At 48.5% G+C, this 25,571-nt stretch overlaps 5 protein-coding genes across 5 annotated transcripts; 3 read left to right on the top strand and 2 right to left on the bottom strand.

The window, feature by feature from the left end:
- The first annotated feature begins 185 nt into the window (after positions 1-185).
- Positions 186-2,873, top strand: F4813DRAFT_136823 (uncharacterized protein). The gene is made up of 4 exons (XM_049238793.1): positions 186-387; positions 437-1,645; positions 1,708-2,546; positions 2,611-2,873. The coding sequence occupies exons 1-4, from the start codon at positions 310-312 to the stop codon at positions 2,693-2,695; spliced, it is 2,211 nt and encodes a 736-aa protein (XP_049098147.1). The 5' UTR covers positions 186-309; the 3' UTR covers positions 2,696-2,873.
- Positions 2,874-4,594: 1,721 nt separating this feature from the next.
- F4813DRAFT_381580 (Nup93/Nic96-domain-containing protein) lies at positions 4,595-10,882 on the top strand (the record flags this gene model as incomplete). The annotated part of the gene is made up of 5 exons (XM_049245696.1): positions 4,595-4,726; positions 4,797-5,366; positions 5,437-6,484; positions 7,463-10,500; positions 10,562-10,882. 5 exons carry the CDS (start codon positions 4,595-4,597, stop codon positions 10,880-10,882), a joined length of 5,109 nt encoding a protein of 1,702 aa, XP_049098146.1.
- A 683-nt stretch (positions 10,883-11,565) lies between these two features.
- Positions 11,566-13,713, top strand: F4813DRAFT_381579 (uncharacterized protein; the record flags this gene model as incomplete). The annotated part of the gene is made up of 3 exons (XM_049245695.1): positions 11,566-11,989; positions 12,229-12,441; positions 12,527-13,713. The coding sequence occupies 3 exons, from the start codon at positions 11,566-11,568 to the stop codon at positions 13,711-13,713; spliced, it is 1,824 nt and encodes a 607-aa protein (XP_049098145.1).
- A 1,208-nt stretch (positions 13,714-14,921) lies between these two features.
- F4813DRAFT_364528 (uncharacterized protein) lies at positions 14,922-17,540 on the bottom strand. Its single transcript, XM_049243825.1, has 5 exons — positions 17,085-17,540; positions 16,397-16,759; positions 16,283-16,340; positions 15,906-16,189; positions 14,922-15,833 (listed from the first exon to the last, which is right to left on the bottom strand). Exons 1-5 carry the CDS (start codon positions 17,116-17,118, stop codon positions 15,082-15,084), a joined length of 1,491 nt encoding a protein of 496 aa, XP_049098144.1. The 5' UTR covers positions 17,119-17,540; the 3' UTR covers positions 14,922-15,081.
- Positions 17,541-17,955: 415 nt separating this feature from the next.
- F4813DRAFT_364527 (plasma-membrane proton-e) lies at positions 17,956-21,515 on the bottom strand. The gene is made up of 4 exons (XM_049243824.1): positions 20,861-21,515; positions 20,727-20,806; positions 18,307-20,674; positions 17,956-18,248 (listed from the first exon to the last, which is right to left on the bottom strand). The coding sequence occupies exons 1-4, from the start codon at positions 21,138-21,140 to the stop codon at positions 18,202-18,204; spliced, it is 2,775 nt and encodes a 924-aa protein (XP_049098143.1). The 5' UTR covers positions 21,141-21,515; the 3' UTR covers positions 17,956-18,201.
- Between the last annotated feature and the right edge of the window lie 4,056 nt (positions 21,516-25,571).

The following is a 25,571-nucleotide window of genomic DNA, read 5'->3' as shown; positions in this document are numbered from 1 at the left end:
GTACTTTTCTTAAGGTCACGTATTAATATAATAATTCCGCGATTTCATCTTTCTTATTATTTTCACATGAAATAGTAACAAATCTCAAGTTTGTCTATTCCCGAGTACCGAGTCAAGTACATACCTATACTCAATTGTCCTGTTTGCCTTAGCTGCTTTTCCTTGACACTTTACATGTAGCTGCGCCCAGCCCCCAAAACTGACGCGTACCTACATCGTGCAACGTCGGCAACGAAGATATATCGAGATATTCTACATCCCCTCACTCGTCTACCTTTATGCCTGGAAAAGATCTACCACGAACCAACCATGTCCGAACCAAAGAAGAAGGGGCTTTTGAGTGGTCTGATGCGCAGGATTAGTAACGCCCAAGGGAGTGGTAAGCTGGTATGTATCCGCCCCGCAGCAAGTTGATGCCTTACTCACGGGTCACGAGGTGAAGGATCCGCCATCAAGACGGGCAAGCGATGGCGACATACCTGTACGAAGACATCGATCTGATAGACCTGATGTTATCAGTCCTCGTAGACGACCGCGCCGTCCGGATCCACGTGATTTAAAAGGTAAAGGCAGGGAGCAGCCAAACGGCCATAAGTACGAACCGGCACCCTTGTCAGAATGGCCCCCATCTGGTATTTCCAAAGAGGAACAACTTACCCTCGGCCACGCAATGGAGCTCATCTCGAGAGGTGTTCCAGCGCACAGGGGACATAAACGGCCTATACCTCATGCGTCAGATCATTACTATGGGCTATACACGACGACAGCTGGTAATCACGGTGATGACAACGATACTGTTAACCAGCATGATGCCATGACTCAACTCACAACCCTGTGCATACAGGGCTTCGGTCAACCTAAGTATCCATGGGAGACTCTTGAACAACCAAGTCTTGCTTTTGGATTCGGAGGACGGCCGGGTACTATCACCCTAAACCACTGGGTAAATATATTTAGCGCAATCCCACCACCGATCGGGCTTCGCGACCCTGGAGTTGTGCCGAGAGAAGTTGATTTAGCTTCGATATTCGAACGACTACAGGATTTAGAGGCTGGTTTAGAAGATGGGAATGACGAAGTCTTATATCGTCTGTATAAACGATTTCTTAAAGACCCCGATAAGCTCTTCAGCCCACATAAGACAATGGAGAAGCAGATTACGGATTTGGTTATGTGCCTTTCAAGCCCAGATTGGTTTGATTTCTCGAATCCGAAGAATCAGGTTGTCACAAAGTTTATCTATGACGCGGGCCCCGAGAACCAGCAGCAATACCATAAATTCTTCTACCAGTTACTCTTGAGCCTTGAATTAGAGCTACGAATCAATTCGAAAAAGCATCAGGACCCGGCCAGGGAGAGACTTGTGGCACAGATACCACCGAGAATTCAGTGGAATTTGGCTCTCGCTAGGCGGTGGAGGGATTTTGTGCGTATCGAAGATTACGGCGAGGAGCCAGATCAGATCAAGCTACGGTTCAAGATGAGGAGGAGACAGGTCAGCATGCTGAAAAGATTCGCTCAGATGATGAAATGGCCGAACCTTGCCGACACGATAAGCGAGCTCAAGCAGAGAGATACTGAGGGAACGCTGATGATCGTCAGTTCGCACGCGATGGCTTTCTTCAGCGGTCTAGTCTTACCAGGAGTATGAACCTACCATTCACCCCCTTATTCATGACATTGTTGAATTTGCTAATCTCCATGTAGCCCACATTCCCTTTTCTCATTATGAACTCTTTGATTGATATCGACCCCGATAAGGCGACTGACAATCTTGCTTTGCTTACGCACCTTCATCCCCACTGCGGCTTCCAGTACCGCAATAGTTATACTTACTGGAGATCGGCCTGCATCGTTGGTAAAGTACTTGCGCCGACGTGCCACGAGGTCGCTGGATGGGTTGGTCCAGCTAGACCGACAAAAGACTTGGGACGCTCTGAGATTGCCCGGATTCGCTCGAAAAAACCACGACAGAATATTCTAACGCCAGAGGACGTAACTTCTATGAGCGATAGATCGGACCCCTTGGGGCCACGTTCTGAAATTTACCCCGTCGGGGATTACGACTTGTTGGCACCTGACACGGATGATACAGTCGATACAGTCCTACTTGAGCAGGTTATTCTCAAGGTAGCTACTGATAAGCAAGATTCGGGCCCTAAATGGTTCGACGCGTCGATACAGTTCGCTATTGATGGCGTATCCTGGCCACTTCACCTTACGTTTGATGTATCGTTCATCAATGCTTGGCCGTGCTCTGACGGACCTCACCCTCTGTTCTTTGACTATGTCTATACTCCCCGCAAAGTTGACGAACTCGTAGATATCTTAGACTGGGGTAAACCAAATTGTAGGGAAAGAAGCTTTCATTCAACGTCAGCTGGCGGAAGCAAGCCGCCAGAATTTGAACCCATCGTGGGAGGGGACGACGCGGAGAGAGTCCTAGTGGTTGAGGCGTTCGGCAGCAGCGACAACGAAGTCTTGGCGCGGGCGTGGTGCTCTCACTGGGGACTCAGCGCAGTAGTGGCGGATATTAGCAGGACTTGGTGAGTTGTTCTCGTCGCACGACGATGATAGATGATTGATTGATTGATGGCTAATGCGACACAGCATGGCATGCGCTATCCGCGAAGCTTATGCAGCAACCTTAACGGTTGTAATTCTTGTTGAGGATCAGCCGGGAGATGCAGAATAACCAAGGTGGCAGTCGGAAGTTTCATTGCGAGTGCTGGGGATCGTCACGATCACCGGCAAACGGTGACGGCGCATAACGACAAGACACATACACATACTAATCTCTTAACGAACATATTGACGCAGTCGACGACTTTCACGATGGTTACACGATTATACAGGTGTTCTTAGGTATTAGGGGAATGGCATAGGATAGCTAAAAATTTGTTTTTATAGCCCGGAATAGGGAGTTTCGCATAGATATACCCGTTCAGTCAGTCCCATTCCGCATTCCGGTCTTAATTGTATTACTATTTCTCCCACGCAAGACTATGTTGAGTCCTGCTTTGGAAGTGCGGCTTTTTAAATGGATTACCTATGTTGGCTGATCGGCATCCTTTGCGGAGGGTGCTTGACGAACCAGAGGCCCAGAGGACCCTGACTACAACCGAGAGGCAGGGAGTGGCGGTTTGCCACACCATAGATCATCGTGACCTCGCTCCTAATACCGGACTTCCTTACTGCAAACGTCCGAAAGCCAAGCTGGCGGTGGACGTATGCTGGTTATGTATGCCGGTATGTACATCACATCCTGACATCCTGACATCCAAGCATTCGTCAACCCTGTCGCACAGCTGTAATGTGGGTTGTTCGCTTAGTGCAAATTCTCTAAGATGTCAGACCTGTGGATTGGTAGTCTCCAATAAATCCGGTGTAAAATTTTTGGCCCTCCCACGTTCTGCACGTTATTGTCGGCTCACCCGAAAATATTGTGGAGTGGCTTGTCACCCAACAAAAGTCACGATACCTATCAGAGGTGGGAGTCTGGAGGTTAGGCGATGGGAAGAGGTACAGGTAGGTACTTGGCATCAACGGACTATATGTAGGTAGGTAGGTACCAGGTAGACAGCGCGGAGGGGAAGGCGGTTTAAATTAGGGAAAAGATTAGCGGGGTATCGCTTGGCTTTAGCGGCTTCCGTCTCCACATACCCCACCTTGTGACGACAGTACGGTACTGCGGTGTACCCTGCAAAAGGGTAGGATTTGCACCGGCTTCGCCCAAAGGTCCACACAGGCCAGGCTGACCCAGGCCACTCTAAATGTTTCGATACATTTTCTTGGGAAATGGATGGAGGGGGAGGGGCGGTAACAAGGGTTAAGTAACAAGGGGGGGTAGCTTCTTAGACTAGTAGTAGTACATATTATTATTATTACATACCTAGGTAGCTACCTATTACATACCTAGGTACCTACCTAAGACAGCTCACAAGGCTTGAAGTGTTAGGTAGGTAGTATAAGGTAGTGATACCCTTTTTATACTCGTATAACAATATTTTCCCTACTTCCTCGGTTTCCCATCGGGTTTGCTTCCTGCCTTCGTCCTGCGCGAATTGTTTGTTTCATTTACCGGACTTGCTTCTCGAGCTGACACACACAAGACACCAGATTCGAAATTGTTGGACAGCGATTGGAAAGAACGTCTAGCTCGGCATTGTGTCCTACCCAAACCAATTGGGTGGATTAAAGTTTCCTCTTGTGATTAATAACTCTATTCGCTCTATTCGCATATTCACTCGTTTTGCCGTGTACGCCGGAAGCAGAAGCAGGTGCAGAAGTGGCTGACTTGAGGCCGCACCTTCCCCGACGATGGAGTTAGTCATGTCCATGTCCCCAAGTTCTTAATCTTTTGGCCGTTTGACCGTTTGACCGGTTGATCGGTTGATCGGTTTATCGTCTGTACAACCGATAAGTCGATAAGTCGATAAGTCAAAGCTACATAGGTTCTGACAAAGAGTTCCCGTCTAGTACCCGGAATATAATTCACTTCGAGGATAACGTGCGTTTCTATAAGAGCTTCTTATAACATTCTTCCCCCAGTGTCAATACAGCTTCATGGATCTAGTCAATTAACACAGTCACCATGCAGGATCACTACATTGGTATTGACGTTGGTACCGGTTCTGCCCGTGCCTGTCTTATAGACTCGTCTGGAGACATCAAAGCTCTAGCATCAGAGGCCATTAAGCTATGGCAGCCCCAGCAAGGTTACTATGTACGTTCTTTCACGAAGTTCCCCCTGCTTTGTCTTGACAAGTGTGACGTGGGACCTAACAAAGCTCAAGGAACAATCAACTACCGATATCTGGCACTGTATTTGCCATTGTGTGCAGCGCGTCGTCCACCAATCCGGAATCGACGTCAGTCACATCAAGGGCTTAGGTTTCGATGCTACTTGTTCGCTCGCAGTCTTCTCTGAAAAAGATGACCAACCTGTCACTGTTACCGGTCCAGACTTCGAGAACGACGGCAACGATCGCAATGTTATCTTATGGCTAGACCACCGTCCCGTCCAAGAGACGGACAAGATCAATGCTACAGGCCACAACCTGTTGCGATATGTAGGCGGCAAGATGAGCATTGAGATGGAGATTCCTAAAGTATTATGGCTGAAGAACAACATGCCTAAGGAGCTATTCGACCGCTGCAAGTTCTACGACTTGACAGATGCGTTGACTCATTTGGCTACCGGCAACGAGAACCGAAGCTTCTGCAGCACAGTTTGCAAGCAAGGCTACGTCCCTATCGGCGTAGATGAAAGTGAGAAGGGTTGGCAAGAAGATTTCTTCACTGAGATCGGACTAAGCGACTTAGCTAAAGACAATTTCAGGCGCATGGGAGGCGTGAATGGAACTGTAAGCTCCCCTCCCCTCCTCCCAATTGGTCCTCTGCTGTATCGAGACAATTCGCTGATTGGTTCCCTAGAATGGTAAATACTTTAGCGCGGGAGAACTGGTTGGTCATCTGTCTGACCATGCTAGCAAGCAGCTCGGACTGCAGGCTGGCATAGCAGTGGGCAGTGGTGTAATTGATGCCTACGCCGGCTGGGTCGGTACCGTTGGAGCAAAGGTTGACACCGAGTATGGTCACGCGGACGAGAGCGCCCCGGCAAACGATCTCGCCCAAGCCTCTACCCGACTTGCTGCCGTAGCTGGCACATCTACCTGTCATCTTGCCATGTCCGAGAAACCCGTGTTCGTCAACGGAGTATGGGGACCCTATCGTGACGTACTCCTGCCGAACTACTGGTTAGCAGAGGGTGGCCAATCGGCAACGGGTGAGCTTTTGAGGCACATTCTCGAGACACATCCGGCACATAAAGAGATTGTACCTCTTGCGGAAGCTATGCACATGAACATATACGATTACATGAATGGCCATCTAAGGGAGTTAGCTGAGAAGACTCACGCTCCTACCGTTTCCTACCTTGGACGGCACTTCTTCTTCTACGGTGACCTGTGGGGTAACCGATCGCCCATTGCGGATCCCAACATGAAAGGATCTGTAATTGGTCTCAGTTCTGATTCTAGCGTTGATGGTCTTGCCCTATATTACTATGCCACCATGGAGTTCATTGCCTTGCAAACGCGACAGATCATAGAGGCTATGAACAAGGCAGGCCACAACATTCAGACTATTTTCATGTCGGGCAGTCAATGTCAGAACGATATGCTTATGGATCTCATCGCTACTGTCTGCGATATGCCGGTATTAATTCCTCGATACGTCCACGCTGCTGTGGTGCACGGGGCGGCCATGCTTGGTGCAAAGGCAGCAAGCGCAGATGCCGATGGCAAGACTGAGAACCTCTGGACTATCATGGACCGAATGAGCAAGCCGGGTCGGCTCGTTAAGCCCGGGAGTGACGCGAACGAGAAAAAACTCTTCGACGCCAAGTACGAAGTATTCCTAGAGCAGTGCCGGACCCAGCGGGAATACCGTTCTAAAGTTGATCAGGCTACTAGTTCATGGGGTCTTGAATACGGAAATTAGACAAAAGGGAACTACTGGGTATGGTGTCGGGAATTAGGTGTTAATGAAAAGCTCCGTGGGACTCATGAGCAGGCGCGGATGGTAGAGGGTAGAGCACCTGTAGAAAGGCTAATGCCATAGGGATACAATCTGTGATTTAGACTAGGTTAACTGCGTATATACGCGTTTATTTCCAAACCGATGTGAACCAATAGAGTAAGAATTGTAAACCCAAATATGCTACGTTTGTTGTTGTTGAAAGACTATCTAGTCTTGGAAGCAAACGAAAGTGATTGATTGGAATGTAACGGAATGGAAGGTAGTTACCTGATGCTACTAATCTGCTAATTGACTTCCCAAGGAGTTGGTTTCCATAATGGGACGCATTACAGGTAGATATAATACATATAACAGAGGGCTAACATGTACCTACCTAGGTTAAGTAAATGTAACTTAGAAATCAGCAACTGGTAATCGTAAGACGAATTTAAAGAGTGTTGAAATATGCAATAACTATATTAATTAATTGTAAACTTGTTATATTTCTAACACTTGACGATATACCTATAGAGAGGCATATGCTCAAGCCGGTTTGCAAACGACAAGTATAATACCTGCCGTTAAAGACTGGCCTAACTAAAGTTTAATACTTTAAAAGCTAATATTGTATAAAAATAGGTACATGTAGTGTAGATTCCTCTTGACTTATAAAGGTGACTACTCGTTTTGGAAGACGCGTAGTTAGCGTGGTACATGGTCCGTGCAGAAGCTACTATGTACCTGCAACGTCTTTTGCCTTGTTGATTGTTTTTTTTCAGCCTTGCCATAAAATTCCGAGCTCTAAATAAATCGACAACCATCCAACTCATTCATTGGGCCATTCTTTCAGCTGCCAATTGCAGCAACCCGACCATCTCCCAATAGTGACCGACCTATCATTTTCATTTCAAGATGGCCTCGTTGTTCGGAAAGCAATTAGGCCCTGGCGGTGTCAACCAAACGGCCAATACAGCTTCTACTTCCGGGCCGACGTCTTCGTTATTTGGTACCGCTACTAATCCTGCGCAGCAACAGCAGCAGCAGCAGCAGCAGCAGCAGCAGCAGCAGCAGCAGCAGCAGCAGCAACAGCAACAGCAATCCATATTTGCAAGTACCGCCGGTACATCATCTGCGACTCAACCGACCCAAACTAGCAGCCTATTTAATAGATTCGCTACGGCTCCTTCAAATCAACAACAGCCTCCAGCAGGAGGCCTTACCGGATTATCTACTGGCAATCAGCAGCAGCAGCAAGCGGGAAGCATGTTTAGTACCTCGGTCGCCCGGCCTACCCAACCCGCCACTGGTGGCTTTAGTCTCGGACAGTCTACAAACAACCAAGCTCAAGGACCATCTCAAGGGCTATCATCTATTCTTGGAGTTAGTCAGCTAAATGCCAGCGTGCTACCCCAGGGTAATACGACAGGGTACTTCGACAGCTTGCTCTCGAAAGGCAAGAAGCAAGGTAGCGAACAATCACCACTCGAAGATCTTCCCAGCCTTCAACTTGGCCTTGGAGACCTTCGTCAGCGCCTTCGAAAGCTAGGTCCGCAAGCGGATCCTTTGGCTCATGAAAAAGCTCGCTTTATCCTGGCCGCGTCTGGCGTAGAGCCGGCAGCAGCGGTGCGAGAGTTGAACGATTTCGACGTCCGGATCGGAGGCCGCGTCGAACGCCCTACACCCACCTCGGCCGTGGACGTTGACATCGATACATATCTCTCGAATATACAGAAGAAGACGACTCTCAGTATGATCGCAGACGGTCTGGAAAGATCGGCTAAGGACTTCGATAATTTTCTTGAAGATAACGTTACGATGGAGTGGGAGGCACAGAGGAAGCGTATCTACGAACACTTTGGTATTAAGACTAAAGACGATGGACCCGTTGAAGGACCGCCGGGAGCAGCCAACAGAGAGTCGCATGCGGGCTTTGGTCGGTCACGACGAACAACTAAGACGGCGAGGTCTTCGGTAGCAGGTATCAAGGCCAGCGCATTTGGACGGTCAAATCTTCAGAAGTCGGTCATTGGCACTCCTAGCAAGATTGGTAGTCATAAGACCGAATTTACGGATATCCAGGATGCGACGGGAAGCCCAAGTACCCTAAATGGTGCCACTTCGATCGACGATCGATTTCTCAGAGAGAAACAGGGTCGCCTCGCAGAACGAGTTCGACAACTTAATCTTTGCCGAATCGAGAAGCAGCCTTACCCTATTCTACACGAGCTTGCGCAGGTGGCAGGAAATTCCGGTGATAGACATGCTCAGCAATTAGTTGATGCCTATCACGCTGCCATGACTATCGTCGGGGAAAACCCAGAAGCGGAAACGTTTGCGGGCGATGCAACGGCAAAAGAACGCCAATTCAAGGACAAATACTTGGACGTGAATGACAAGTCTCCCGGATCAATAGAAATGCGAAAAAGGATCCTCAACGGCGCGAACGCCTTCTTAGAGAGGAAGTTTTTCCAAGAGATCGAGAACGTCATCGCCAAATACCCAAGAGAGGCAAATTTGGGAGGTCGCCCGGACGTCATCAGCAAGATCAAGGCATATGTTCGATTACGACACTCACGGAAAGACCTTGTACCTGATAACGTCGATCTTCAACAAGTCGACGGTGAATTCGTCTGGGCTATCGTATTCTATCTGCTACGGTCTGGGAAGATTGCCGAGGCGGCTGATTATGTTAAGGCTCAGTCGACTACTTTCCGGAGCATTGATCGTACCTTTGCATCATACCTCCTCGAGTATGTTGGTAGCCCCGATAGGCGATTAAGGCGCCAGTTGCAGGAGCGCTGCAATAACGAGTATAACCAACGAGCTCGTAATGCACCGGAGAACTCTATCGACCCGTACCGAATGGCTTGTTATAAGATTGTGGGACGCTGCGACGTGAGCAATCGTAGCCTTGACGGTCTGAACACAGAGATTGAGGATTGGATATGGCTTCAGTTCAACCTCGCTCGTGAGAATGACAAGGCAACCGAGGTGGCTGCAGAGTCGTACGGATTACAGGACTTACGAACAAGCATTCGGGATATCGGCCTCAAACACTTTCCAAAGTCTCCTAGCGAGGACGATACTGGCACTTTCGGCATGTTTTTCTTCCTACAGATCCTCTCGGGCATGTTCGAGCAAGCCATCTCATACTTGTATACTTTCTCTTACGTGGACGCTATCCACTTCGCCATAGCCCTCGAATATTATGGTCTTTTACGCCCTGCGGACCCCTGGAGCACGGCGGACTCGCTTCTATCGCACGACACTCGCTCCAGACCACAGTTAAGCTTTGGTAGGATGCTGGGATACTACACACGCGATTTCCGGGCTGCCGACGTTGCCTCGGCTGTCGATTATCTAACTCTGATCTGCCTCAATGCAGACTTGGGCGGCGAAGCGGGTCGGCAACAAGCAGAGCTTTGCCACGCGGCTCTGCGAGAACTTATCTTAGAGACCAGAGAGTTTAGTAAGCTCATTGGTGATATTAGACCGGATGGGCGCCGCATCACAGGTCTCGTCGAAGAACGTGCCTCGCTCATCGGCCTTCGGGAGGAAGATGACTTCGTGAAGACGGTTACGCTACAGGCGGCCCGGTTCGCCGATGATAACGGGCGGACAACGGATGCAGTACTGTTGTATCATTTAGCTGGAGACTACGACAGCGTGGTGACTATAGTGAGTCGCGCGCTAAGCGAGGCTATCGCACTAGAGATCGGCGAGGATCCTATGCGTTTAATGCCAGTTAAACCCCGATCGGATGGCAAGGACCCGGAGGCGCAAGTTGGCAGCAGCTTGAGTCTGGCGTCTATCGACGATCCCATCCAGCTTGCGATGACGATGATGTCGATGTACGAAAAGGACGCCATGTTCTATACGAGAGTCGAGGAACAGAACCGGATCGCGTGTCATATTCTTCTACAAATGAGCGATATCAAGAGCTTGGTCGAGGGTGGCCAATGGCCCGAGGCGTTGGATGTAAGTGATTTATTAATTCTCGGCCCGTTATGGATATATTAAATACTAACTAATGACGCAGAAAATACGCGCGTTGGAGATCTTACCCCTGGATGCTAACGGCGATCCGGCTAGGATCCGACACTACGCAGCAACTTTTTCGGGATTGTCCCAGACCGTTGCCATTAACGTGCCGAACCTACTCATGTGGACTATTACGTGCTGCATCCAACAGAGAGAGCGGCTCATGAGCGGGCAGTTCAGCGGCAACGAAGGCACTCGACGGATGATGTGCGACAACTTGAAGCAGATCAGCATGGATCTAACGACATACACAAGCCAGCTGAGATATAGGTTCCCGCCGCACCTGCACGAAGCTCTTGCTCGAGCCTCCGCGGATTAATGGGATTCAAGTGTAAAATAGGACTTGGATGTGTATGCACGCATTCCTTGGTTTGTCGGCACATAGTCGAAGTAATAGGTTGGTGCTTTTCGACGAGAAACGAGACGGGCGCATTTATCACGGTTGGTGGTTTACACTAGGAGCTACCATCTACATACATAGTAGTAGGTAGCGTAGATACGTTATAGTTATGCAAATGTATTACACGATGGAGCTGAGAGTAGTTGCATTTGAAACATAGGTACCTGTCAAGAGACGGTTTCGTCGTTAAGGTACTACATGTATGTAGTCGACGACAATTAGAGAAAGACTATTAGGGAAGCTAACAAGCGAGCTAAAATTAAAGTAGAGATAGGTCGGGACTGTCGGGACTGTCGGGACTGTCGGGACGGGTCGGCTAAGGACGGTCGGCTAATAGTGGCTTCTGTCGGCAGGTTTATTTCCTGACTCGTGGATCAACTAGACCAACATTGACCCACTTGGCGTCACTGAATCATGAAGGGCGATCTCCATGTGGACAGGTTTTGAAATGGACCAGTCAACTGACGCAAAGCAAATCAGGCTTTCCCCGACACCAGCGTTGCGCCCACTTTCTATCGCCTACCTAATCTACCAATGCCAATGCCATGATATACTAGTACTACCTACCTATCATACATACTATCATAGGTAGTACTTGTGATATGCACCCTTCCGTTAACGAAGCCTTCCCCTTCTCCACCTTTGTCAATCCCGACACCGACACCAGCACCAGCACCAACACCAATACCAATACCAACACCAATACCAATACCAACATCAACACCCACACCAACGCTAGCCACCATCGAGCATCCTCCTCCACCGACCCCATAACTGCCGGTAGCCCTTCCGAGAATAGTCGGAACGAACCCGACATCTTCGGCCATCTCCACAAACCCGGCCCCTCCTGCTCCTCCCAGGAGAATGGCCAGTCCTCCGATTCTGGGAACGCCTCTTCCCAGACGGGCCGCGACCATGTCTCGGGCTATCTCGAAGATCAGCGAACTAAGAAACGCCGGACCGGTCCCAGCCCAAGGGGTGTAGCAAACTTAACGCCAGAGCAGCTCGCCAAGAAGAGAGCAAACGGTATTAGATCCACACCTTGAGACTTTGCCCAAATCCAGATCCAAATCCAGATCCAAATCCAGATCCTATCATCTCGTCGTATACCTATCCAGCGAGCCTCGTAGGCCGAGCTGTCGTAATTATGCCCCAGATGTATAAATATAACTCTCCCTAATTGTGACAATCCAGCTTACTCTAATGTAACCCTATGTTTCTATGTATACATACCCCTTGCTAACTGCCTTATCTTCTTCCCTTAGACCGGGAGGCGCAAAGGGCCATCCGCGAACGCACTAAGAATCAGATCGAGGCCCTCGAGAGGCGGATACGCGAGTTAACTTCACAACAACCGTATCAGGAACTCCAGGCCGCTATACGGGCCAAGGAGGCCATCGAGGCTGAGAATGCCGAGATTAAAGGCCGGCTGGCCTCTGTCTTATCCCTAATACAACCCATATTATCTAATCAACAAGGTTAGTTGGTTTGATCAAGCATACAATGTTATGAGAAATGGTAGGTGGTAGGTAGACTAAAGGTAGACTAACCTTGTCGTTCTAGTCGATGGAGCTTATGCATCTCCTATCCCTACTATCACGCCAGCTCAGACCGCGCAGCGTTCGCCCTCGGTTCCTACTAGTTACAATGATTCGACACCCATGAGCGCTACGTCTCCTTCCGCAGCAGACACGCCATCCCAGGCACAATCACAAACTCATCCAAGTCCACATTTTACCCAGGTGATGCTGAACCAGCAACGACATGATCTATTTCATAACCTAGATCTCGGTGCCGGTGAGCAGCTCAAGCTTGATTTTCTGCTTGATCCCTCGCATCGTGTGAATAGGATGCAAACTGGTGTCAACGGGGCACAAGACACGCCGGGATATCAGCATCTTCCTACGAAATATGATTGGAACGTCGGCTTGCCCCCGTCCACTCGGAACCATGCGACCGTCAACAGCGGACCGCGCCAACACCGCCAACATCGCATAGAGTACGCGCCGCGGAATGTATTCCAACCGGTTGAGTCGTCTTGGGTTGGCAACTCGGCCCCTATCAAGAACGGCCCGTCGACCTGTCCTCTAGATAGCCTGCTTCTTGAGTTCCTACAAGAGAGACGTCAACGGGCCGCAGAGGGCGTCCCTACGCGGGACATAATCGGTCCGAGATATCCCTCCGTCTCATCGCTACTCAACCCAGCCAACAGCGTATTCTCTCACCCGCTGTCCAAGGTCTTCACAGACATATTGGCGGCCTTTCCAGGGATAAGCGGGCTTCCGGAGCGCGTAGCTGTCCTCTATTACATGTTTCTCGTCATGCGGTGGCAAGTTAGCCCTACGCAAGAGAACTACGACCTCTTACCCCCTTTTGCCCTCCCCACCCCGGCACAGCTACAAGTTACCCACCCGGCGTGGATAGACCACCTCCCCTTCCCGCACATGCGGGAGATGCTCGCAAAGGAGTATAACCCCGTCGAGTTTCTATTCGATAACTTTTTCATTCCCTTCACAACCACCGTCTCCCTCAATTGGCCGTATGAGGCCACAGACACGCTACTCCAGAGCCCGGACGGTAACGAACTGCTGATCAACCCCGTGTTCGAACGTCATCTGAGGAGATTCGAGAACTGGACGCTGGGAGAGTCTTTCGATAAGGCGTTCCCTCGTCTCAGGGGCACGTATAATCTCAAAATATGTACTGGCGCCCCGAGGGATATGGTGGATAGCCAGTTTAGCGGTGGGTGATTTGGTATATTGATATATATCTATATACATGAACTTATATAAGAAGGCTGGCACGGATCTAGCCCGGGCCACGCTATACGCAACACGTAGAAGAGGGGTATATATATATATATATATATACCGCCTCTTACGGGGACAGTACAACAAGTATCGGGACCCTGCCATTCCCGAGAAAGTCTAGTTGTATTTAATGGCAGGTTAGACAGAAATAAGAGGAGACCCGAGGGGTGTCCTTGGGTCAGGGGATGTATAAGGTAGATTGTTATGGGGGTCTAAGAAGTTGTTCGTCTATCCACCTGTATAATGCGAGTATAGATATATATATAGCTCGCTGTTTAATGCAATAGTGTTTAATAACATCGTTATATCCTGAGGAGCTATAGCATGAAGAGTATAACTGAATCTATAGCGTATCGGTCTATTAGCCTAGCCTCGTAAGCCACCTGTATAATGTTTGCTGGAGGGAATATGAGAAGCAAGTATATATATATATGTGTGTGTGTGTGTATCCTCTCAAAGAACTAAAGCCTTTTCGTAATGAAGCAATGAATGAAATACCTTGGTTACTATATTTCCCGTCGTCTTTTCTTCTTGGGGTATGTTTCTTTCCCCTTGTTCCTCCCTGCTAACCTAGTCTAGATAGGGGGTTATCTCTTCAGGCCATACATAAACCGCATCCCACGCCCATCTATCAGATGATCGAACAGGTAGTCTAAGTTAATAAGGAGTTAACTAGTGTGCTTCCTCTACTTGTAGACTTACTTTTATCTACAGTAGTTACTAGAGGCAGGTTCATAGTCATATGTCTATCTTACTATGCATCTTCACCATCTACGATATATTCTTACCCGTATATTGGCACCGACTCTCTCATTTAAAGATATATAAACAATCACGAATAGGCAAAAAGGCGTGAATACTCAAGCCAAGCAAGAATGTCAATTATAACTCCTCGATGCTAAAGCAACTATGAATGCCAACGCAATAAAGATGGGGTATATCCTCCTCAAATAAACAAATGATCATGAGCCAAGCTAGATGTGCATGCAAGATGCTCCCCCTTTTCGAAAATGCAAAGATTCTTTCCGTCCCCCTTCCCCTTCCCCTTTTCCGTTCATTCCATCATTCATTCGGTACTCGTGCAAATAGCCAAGTGAAGCAAAGCCAACCGATTCAAACAACCTTCCAACGACCTGTAACGCAATGCAATGCAATGCAATGCAATGCAATGCTGTGATGGTCTTCAGACGCACAGCACAAACAGACAAACAAACAGAGAAAGAAACAATATCCTCTTACGAGGCACAGGCACCGACACAGGCACCCACAACCCAACACGAACCAACACATATCGTAAGGCGCAAGACCCTACTCATCCGCGTCAGGGTCCCTAACCCCAAATGAGTAAACCCTAACGCGGTGATCCGCGCCCACGAACAAGCTCGGCGTATTGTCGCCAACAAACGTCTCCCATTGGACACAGTGAATCGGGCTCCCTGCCGCGATCCCATCGACGTCCGCGCAGGGGAGTCGAAGCCCGCTGTGCACCGAGTACAGCGCCATCTTCCCATCATCATGGGCCGCTGCCACAACCCCCGAGTCCCTGTCCACGTCCAGCCCGAGATCGAGGTACGGGCCGTTCTTAAAGCCGGCGATCTGGAGGAAGGGGATGGTTGTGGCCTTGGGCTTCGTGTGTAGGTGTTCGGATGCGCAGTAGCGAGTGTCGAAGACAGACAGCATGTTTCGTAGGCCGGCAACTAGGACTCTGTGCTCGCTGACTTGTTTGACGTGGGTGATGGCGTCGCGGACCTTGATGTTGGTCCATTTGGGATATTCGCACCGCAGGTCCCCGGTGAACAAGCGGCCGGGACGACCGCCAAACAAGAGAATGTTGGGGTTCTCTGCTTTGAAAGTGATGCCAAAGGTATCAGCGGTGGGGGGTCGGCCCATGGGATCTTTGAAGTTGAAGTGGCTCAGGGGAAATGGCACTGCTATGTATCCGAGATCGTTGTAGTAGACTAGGCCGTGAGTCGTGCCAATCACGCATAGCAGATCCGGACTGGTAGATGGAGCCATGCATAATGAGAGAGCCTCTATCGGATCTCGGCATGTAGCAAAGTCTAATAGTTAAGTCTAGTTAACATACTGTCCGCAGTTGTTTCGAATAAAGGCAATCCAGTCATTCTACTCACTAGCACTCCAAGGAAGCTGGGTCTTTATGTGGCGGAGGGGGTTGACGGGGGGTTGGCCGGTTATGAGGCGATTCGCTAGTACATTGTGTACATCTGTGTTAACGCGAATGTAGACGGGATCATGTCTTTGGAACTGGCGAGGGATAATAATAGCGGCATCGTATTTGCTGCTATATCCCATGCTTGCCATCGGCGATGGGACAGCTTCGTGGGTTGGTCCTAGACGAAGGTCTTGTCCATTCAAATGGTTGTCAAGTAATCTGCCACGGAACTTCGAAGCTATTCTATTACCAGCAGTCGTGTCAGTACATATGTGAATCTAGACAATAGAGATGAATACAGAAATAGAACATAGGGGGTCATAGCTTATTTCGTACCTGCCTGATTCCATGTCTCTTAAGGTATAGGCCGAATTACATACTCTTCCGTCGGGACCTTGGGAGTTATAGAATTAGCCTATGCTGCCGGCGATGCTCTTATTGTAAACCTACTTGCGTAGACTTTGCATAGTCCTTTGGGTCCTTTGTTGGTGACGACCATGTGGGTGAGCGTATCCTGCTCGTTGCCCCAGGTGAACGCAACTGCGCCCTTCTCAACTATGCCATGGGAAAAAGAAGTTGAGATGTGATCACGTCTAGGCACGCCAAGCTCGCGGTTAAGGAAGCCGCCGATAAGAGGGTGCTCCAGGGTCTCGGAACGAACAATGCGCTTCTTGTTCAGCACAACTTGATGGGCATGCTCAGCAGCCTCTGCGTCCTCGATCCTACGCTTCTTGACACTATCAGAAGACCAGGCTGCATTTCTTGGCGCCGTCTTGCGCTGTTCGATCTTGAAGTAACGCTTCTTGTCCTTGTCTATGGGGAAATAAGTTAGTGATGTGGAATTATTGATGGGGGGAAAGGAGTTATGAAAGCAGCAGAAGGGAGATTCTGGGATGTGATCGCCGATGGAGACGAGAGGAAGAAAGGCAAGTGGGGGAAACAGAAGAGGTAGAGGAGGTAGAGGAGGTAAGGGAACTTAATAAGTTGATATAGAATCGCGGATAGGACCAAATATGATTATTATAAGAATGCTGGTAGGTAGTCCCGAAATACCATGATAGCTTGACAGAATTGCGGCTAGAAAATCACAACATATCACCAATATTATAGGTATCAAAAGGCAAATAAGATAACTTACCCCAATAATATCCCGGGATCTCTTTGGGAGGCATTTTGTTATAGTTCAAAACGTGGTTCAAGGGGTGTATATAGTGCACGTTGTGAAGAAACACGTCGGCGATCCCAGGAGATAAATTGGGAGCTTGCTAGGAAATTTTGCCGATTTCTAGAGAGGAGTTACTGGTTTATACAGGGGAATAGTTAATGGGTAAAGGAATTTTCCGGTTCGCAAGGAATTGTTAATTTGTATTAGAACGTTGCTGTTACTGGTTTGTAAAGGAAAGTGGTTGGTTTGAAAGAAAAACTGGTGCATCGCAGATGGTGAAAGTGGAAAACGGTAGCGCAATTGACAAACTTTACAGACGGCAGTATTTAGGCGGTATAATGCAATAACGAGCCTGTGAAATATGTTAGGGACGAAGGTTTGTCTAGCTTGAACTTCCATCTAAGCAATTCAAGAATTGTGATATTTACATGACATCGAAGAAAACCAAAGCTAAAGATAATTGCCTTCAATCAGGGGTCTGATCTTCTAAATGCTACACAAGGTGCAGGGCAGGTAAAGTCCACAATTTGAACAAATAGAATAAGAGCATTCAACTACATGGTACCAGAATGGCGGTATGCCATTGTACCGGGGCGCTATACTCTATCAAGATATGGGCAATACCGACTACAACGATATATTAAATCAATACCACACTCTAGGCATTGCAATAGCACGCAGATAAAGGTACCATGCCTATAGCAATAACCATAACTTGGACAAGACCTTCTACACAAATATTTTACTTTTACACATACACAAGTCACTGGCACCCCAAGAACAATCATGCCTTTATAAAAGACTTGGACATAATGCAATTACAACACCGGGTCTCACGTTAATAGTCACATATTTCATATTTCTTTCATTCGTACGTAATTAAGTCTAAGAGACATGGGTATGACGTAACCGAAGGCCTATACGCCGTGGTATTTCAGTTTACAAGAAGGAAATGAAGCGAACAACTAAGCCCATGCGGATTATATCTAATTTATAAACCGAAGGCGAGAGTATGTTACACCAATTAAGAGCCTTCCCGACCGACGACCACCGCAAAAGGAGCGGCTCGTCCGTTTCATCGGGAGACGAACTATTGAGATTTTTCGTGCTGAGTAGAGACACGTTGGAGAGAGACGACTATGAAGCATATTAGTTAAGAGTTCATGAAACCAAAAAGTGGCGAAGTGTAACTTACCGAAGTCTTCGAGCGATCTCTGCTTTTGGCTGCCTTTGGGGGACTTGCCGTGCATGAGGTTGTCGAATCCAACGCTGTCCTGGAGGATGTAGTAAACACCACCCATGATACAGAAGACACCAAAGGAGAAGATCCAAATTCGGACGACGGCGACAATGTGAGTCAACGCTCCGTTTTCGAAGAAACCCCAAATGGTGAAGCAGGTGGCAAGGATATCGACAAGGAGAATGGCACCAGTCAACTGCCACGAGGGGATAGAAGACCAGAAAGGACCATTAGCACGGGTAATGAAAATCAGCCAGTTCTCAGTAAGAGAAATCTCAAGGAAAAGAACCTCATCCATGTTACCGTTGTTCTGGACAATACCACCGTTCTCGCCCTGAGCGTACATGGTGGTAACAGTGATCCAGGTACCAATGGCAAGAACGACACCGAGCAGGACGGACATACCCCAGAGCTTGGGTAGATTCCACTTGACAGGGCTCATGGAGTAAGGGGCATTGTCGTAGGCGATGGCTAGAGTGGCAACGTCTGCGAAGATGGCAATGAAGACAACCAGTTCAATATTGAGGGAGCGGTTCAAGATTGCGATCCACAGACCAAGGTAGATTTCCAAGTGAAGAGAAAGAGCGATACGGTAGACGACATAGGCGTACATACGGTGGAAAATTTGTCGGGAAGTCTTGAGAGCATCAATGATGGCACCTAGACCGGGGGCAAGGAAGACGATATCGGCAGCAGATCGGGCAGCGTCAGAGGCACCCTCGACGGCAATACCAGTATCAGCCTTCTTCAATGAAGGAGCATCGTTCACACCGTCACCAGTCATGGCAACAAGGTAACCACGTTGTTGTAGGATCTCGACGACATTGTACTTGTGTTGGGGGAAAACCTCAGCAAAACCATCAGCAGCCTCGACGAAATCGTAAACCTCAGAACCAGGCATGTCACCACCGCCACCAAGACCGAGACGCTCAGCATTGTAGACGTTGGTACCAAGACCGAGTTGACGGGAAGTTTCACGAGCGATACCGACGGCATCACCAGTAAGCATCTTGATGGAGAGACCTAGGCGTTTGGCTTCGTTGATAGTACGGGCAGTATCGTGACGAGGGGGGTCAGAGCAAGGCATTATACCGAGGATTTCCCAGGCACCCTCACCACGCTTGCGGGCAACACCAAGAGAACGGAAACCACGAGTAGCGAATTCAGCAACCTTGTTCTTGTAGGCCTGGTCAATCTCCTCAGAGATGGGGTGGTCTTCCTCGACAGTCTTCAGAACGAATAGCGGGGCACCCTTGACACAGGTAATGCGTTCACCTTGAGGGGACTCGACAACAGCAGTGACCTTCTTTGAAACAGGGTCGAAGGGGAAGAATTCCTTAACAATGTACTTGGATAGGACACCCTTGGCACGGGGGTAGTACTTCAGGGACTTGAGGAAAGCCTTGTCGATGGCGTCAATACCCTTCTTCTTACGGCTAGCAGCGAGACAGGCAGTAAGCATGAGATCCTCGGGGTCGACACCAGCAACAGTGTAAGGCTCAGAGAGAGAGAGCTTGTTCTTGGTCAGAGTACCAGTCTTGTCAGAGCAAAGAATCTCGACACCGGCCAAAGACTCGATGGCGGAAAGCTTCTGGACAATGGCCTTCTTCTTGGCAAGGTAAGCAGCACCGACAGCCATAGTTGTAGTGACAACAGCCGGAAGACCGACGGGAACACCAACAATAGTAATGGCAAGAGTGAACCGGAGGATGTCGACAATAGGGTTGGATCGGTAGAAAGAAGAAACCCAGACAACCAAAAGGGTGAAGACGACGAGAATCAACAACACAGTTCCAATACCGTTTAGGACCTCAGTGAAGTGACCGGAACCGGCAGCAGCCTGGTTCACTAGGGCAGCAGCACGACCGACGAAGGTGTTGTCACCAGTGGCGGTAACGACCATGAAGGCTTCACCACGCTTGACAGCTGAAGAAGCAAAGCACTGGTCGCCCTTGTGCTTGTCAACAGCGAGAGATTCACCAGTGATAGCAGATTGGTCGACCTGGAGGAAGGCATCATCGGTGACGATTCGGCCATCAGCGGGAATAATGGTACCCTCTTCGACTTGGAGGATATCACCAGGGACAACTTGGGGGGCCTCAACCTCCTTAAGAGTTCCGTCACGGAGAACAACAGCCTTAAGGGCAAGAGTCTTCTTCAGCTCGTCGACAATTGAACCAGCCTGGTATTCCTGAATGAAACCAACACAGGCGTTGAGGAGTAGTAGGGCGCAAATGACACCAAAATCGACCCAATCTTCCAAACCGGCAGCAAGGACGGCAGCAGCCTCCATGACGAATTGAATAGGACCAATAAAGAAACCCTATCTCAGGTTAGGAAATGACAGGTGCTGCACAGAATGTTGAAGTACTCACCAAGAACTTGAGGATGAGGTTCTCCTTCTCCTCCTTCATCTGATTGAGACCATACTTTCGGCGGCGGTTGGTAACCTCAGCTATGTTCAAGTTAGTTCATGCCGCCTGAAATTGCGTCGCAATGCCAAACTTACCCTCTGTTAGACCGACACGGGTGTCAGTTTGGAGCATCTCCTCCGGTACAACACGACCGGAACCAGCATTTTGTCCTTCTTCTTCCTCCTCCTCGTCGAAGGCGTTGCCATCTTGGGACTCGAGGTCCTCGATTAAGGCATCGATGTCCTCATCCTCTTCATCCTCACCCTTAGGCTTGGTAACAGTAGGGTTTTGGGCGCGGTGAGCCTCCTTCTCGTCGAAGTTACCCGACTCGATGTTTGTGTGAAGCGCCGGAGCGGCGGCGTTTGACTCGGCCATGACGGCGAGCTTCGGTTACGACAGCTGAGCAATGCTCAATGTCAAACCAGATTAAATAGAGATTGGGGACCGAGTCCAGGTAATTATTATTTATTAGTCCAGGATAGGCGAACTGTGTGGGCGACAATAGGATCCGACTGGAATACTGATTAGGTTGCAAGGTAGGTAAAAATTGAGGATGTTGTTTTCTTGGTGAGGTATGATTGTCGTGAGAGTGAAGGTAGACGACGTTCAGACTAATCACGCAGGAGGGGAGAGGGGAGATTTGGCGGGAAGGCACCACGGACGACCTTGGGGGGGGAATTGACAAGCCAGAGCAGCCGAAAGTCTTCAACGTGATGGGAAGGAAAAAAGAGAAAGCGCGTCCAACGTGGGAGAGCAAATTCTTTATAAGGTGAGAGAAACAGAGTGACAAGAGAGAGCAGCTAATTCCGAAAGTGGGGCGCCTAGTCGACCAAGCTACCAGTGGCTCACTACATGGAAGTAGCAGTACAGACTAACACAGTGTGGACTTGCCTCTTGCATGTTTCCACTAGACCCACTTATTAACGTCTAATAGATCCCTATTGGCCTAGCCAAGGCGATATTCAGAATACCACCTATCATTTAATGTTTAATGTTTAAGGTACGTGCATGTACATACGCACGCGTGATTTTTGTAAAATACCTTCGTTGCTGAGGTGTTAGTTGCGACGTAAAGCTTAAAAAACAATGGCATCTTAATAACTCAAAATAGCATAGATAGGTACATGAACTTTCATCATGTAGTCATAACAGTTTAGGTACCTAAAGTACATAGTTCTTACACCATTGAAGTCTTTACCTGTCATACATGTGTGTATGTACACTTTGCCCTGTTAACCTTAAGGTTTGTTGACATTGACGTTCAAATTCAGATGCATGTGTAGCTGGGTTAACATGTACGCTTGTCCATGGGGAAATTGCTTCTATGCGCCATTAGTACTCAGGGGCCGAAGGTACGATGCATCCCACGCAATACTAAGTGGATGGGCTTGTAACTGTACCTTTCTAACTACTAATTTAGGTAAACTATACAGCTCACGAACTTTACTACAGATAGGGAAGTACAAGTCACAGTGTGACTTGGTCCCTGCATGCTCCACCTTTCGGTACCTGAACAGCTTCGACTCCACATCCCATCTCCAAAGCAAAAGAGCAGGAGCACCCCATGAACTTTCTGATCTTGCGGGAATTTACAACTCGATTTCGCCCATGATGACAACGCGCACCGACTTTTCTACAACTAATTTACGGTCAAAGCTCTAAAGAGAATACTTCCGGAGCTGTAGAGGCATTTCTTCTTTCCAATTGGCACATTTTCAGGACCTATTCATCTATCTCTATGCAACAGTTGGCATGGGAATAGTTCTGGTCTAATTGTTTTGGTGAGATGTTTTTTTTTCTCCTCTGGTGTTCAGGCTCATCCTAAATCAAGATTCCTTAAGCTCTCTGCATTCGGGAAGCACGGTCTATCTTTTTGGACCCATGGGCTTATGCGAGGGCTGTTAGCCATCGAACTAGGGCCACCCATGTTCCATGTCCATTCATGATTAAAATGTTAGTGTCTCTCACAGTGCCAGGTTGTACGATGAAAGCCGGTCGAATGGCGAGTCAGTGCGCCTCATTACTGTGCTATGCTACCCTACCATCTGCAAAGCTGCAAAGCTGCAAAGCAGCAGACGCTAGGCCACATCCGCGGTGCATACACAATAGATAATCCAGGGTACATATGTACTGCTATCTTTACCAGCATTATGAGCCATTTTCCATTCAAGACGATGAGCGAGGCTGCTTTCGAAAGCGGAAAAGCGCTGAAACCCACCCGGTCCTGTCGATCCTGCTAAGGTATCGAGTTGTTTTATTAGAGCATGCCATGCCATCAACCATTTACAGCTCTCCCAGTTCGCTATTGGGGGATACGGAAAATGCCCAGTCTATCCCTATCAACCGACAATCGTCATTCTTAACGTGGAGTACTATACGTACTATTTACCTACTGGTAACCTACCAATGCAGCTTTATTTCTCGGTTTGCTAGCCCCAGGGCTTCGATAGCTAATGGAACAGCTAAAGGAACGAGACCCGTCAAATGCTCGCGGCGTGGATTAATTGAACCCGGCGCTGGATGATGGTAGCAATTCCTATAATTTTAGACGGCCTGTCTGGCGTGGGTGGCTTACTTTCATACGTCATAATGCCCATGGGGGACCAATCCCGCATTTTCCCACACCTACACTACAGACACGGACCCCAGCTACAGGTCACAGACCACATTGATGGACATGTCACTCTCGCAACTAAATTTTCTCCCTCTACTCCCGCGGCAAGGCGTTCACCGACATGCTCCGGGAAAGCAAGCTCGGTGAAAGGAGAGAGCATCCTTTGTCTGCCGTAATTTCTCGGATGGGTATTCGTTCGGTATGGCCGTAACTCCACAAAGTTTGCCGCTTGTAGTTCTTGTGGCCACCGTCAATTCTACATCCGATATCCGCTCTTTGCCCTTCGTATATACGGCGTTAGTCTCGGGTGGCATCGTCAATAAATCAACCTTGATAAGTTCGGATGGCCTTTGCGCCATATAGGTCTTTAAGCCCAAGCGGCAAAACAGCCTCAGAAATCGCCCATGGCTTTGTTTCGGCGGCCATCGGCATCTTCGCCATCTCGAAAACAGCCGTCTGCTTCATATTTGCGCAAAGGTTCATCACAATGCACCGGCCTAGGTGGTATTATTGCGCAGTTCCACCTTCATCATATGCGTGGTCTACTCATCAGAAAGAACCCCCCCCCCCAAAAAAAAAAAAAAAAAAAAAAAAAAAAAAAAAAAAAAACCATCTGACGTACAAATCGCTCACTGCAAGGCAAGTAGTCGCGTGGGCAGTAATAACGTCTTAATATCAGGACTTACAATATGCATACAAATCTGGAAACTTACTAAGGTAATTTCGCCAATCAGGTTGACGCTAAAAGGTAATCTCGAAAATCGGGATTCGTATGACTGGGGTGTGCCCGTCTGGAGTACGTGATTGCGCTAATGGGGCGTCCGCCTCGCCGTTTGCAGGCTTCTGGATTCAGGATAGCCGGGCCACATGGGGGCTAGGTAATACAGTGAGGATGCGGTAAAATGATACTGGGAGGATCCGAGGATCGAGCTGCTCGTGTCGCTAAAAGATTTTCCCATTTAGCGGCCCACGTTTTAACTCCTTGCCAGTGGTTCAATGGCTTTTATTCGGACATTATGTGGTTCCTATCCCCAAGGAGCAATTTCTGGTTTGTTTACGGTCTGCCGAGGTGAGAATAGCTTGGTCTCCGAGGGCTCCCTAAGCTTATCCGCTACGGGGGAGACCCTTTCCCAACATGTACTTGACTTCCGATATTTGACAATGCCCGTCGTGTCTCCGAGCAGCCGACAATCGCTCGCGTTGGCGCTATAGCGCCTTACGCAATAGAAGAACAATCTAGCCTCGTAAAGCTCGTTTCGTCCACTGCTTCATGCAAGGCGTTACTCACGTCTCCTATTTATCAACCCCTATTGGAGCCGCGGCTAGTCTAAGCACGTACACTATCCTTATCATCCATATTGTACGAATCAGATGCTGCAAGAATTCCTTGTGACACATGGGATTCTCCGATTCCACGAAGTAACAAACGCCCGAGACGCTATGCGCTGTCAAAGCAAGGGTTTTAATGCACGCAAGTTACCATGAAACCCGGCTACAAAAAGCTTAGTTACTCGCTGATGGAACTTGAAACAATTTAACAGCTGTTTTACGTGGTCAACATGTTGTTTGTCGTTTACGGAATATTACTTAATCATGAATATGTCTCACATATTAACCAGCATAGTCGCCGTTGGTTTTGGTGAGTCTTTTTTTGTTTTGTTTATCTGTGCTTACTCATGCTATCTGCGAGATTTACACGGAACATAACATACATCCTGGACCTATTGGAAAAATTGCGACTACAAGAGTTTCCCAGCCAATTGGTTCAGGTCTTCCGATTCTAGAAAGTCACAGGAGCTAAGGAGCTAAGATTGATAGAGCAACGTCTCGGACTATTTATCGATGCAAAAAGGGTTCTAAGTTAACCTAGTTGGTTTAACATGACTATGTATATCCAAGACGTGGGGCCCTTGGCTTTGTTGTTAAGAAGATAGCTTTTTGCCACGATATCAAGCTAGTACATTTTAAGTGACCGCGTCTTAAACGAACGGGGTACGCGGGAAAAGAACTTTGATCTCGCCGCTACGGTTGACGATCTGCCTTAGCAAAGTCCATGTACATGGAAATACAGTCGAGGCCAACGTAACAACAAAAAAAGCTTAATACATGCCCGAGAATTAAAAGCCCCCTTTCAGCCCAGTAGCCTTGAAGGTCATGGCAGATCTAATCGTTCTCGATTTCTCCGCAGCCAA

This window comes from Daldinia decipiens, assembly GCF_022478715.1.
Source record: "Daldinia decipiens strain CBS 113046 unplaced genomic scaffold F4813scaffold_24, whole genome shotgun sequence".
In the NCBI taxonomy this organism is placed as follows: Eukaryota; Fungi; Ascomycota; class Sordariomycetes; order Xylariales; family Hypoxylaceae; genus Daldinia; species Daldinia decipiens.
Note: the sequence above shows the minus strand (reverse complement) of the source record. Positions and strands in the feature narration are given on the sequence as shown.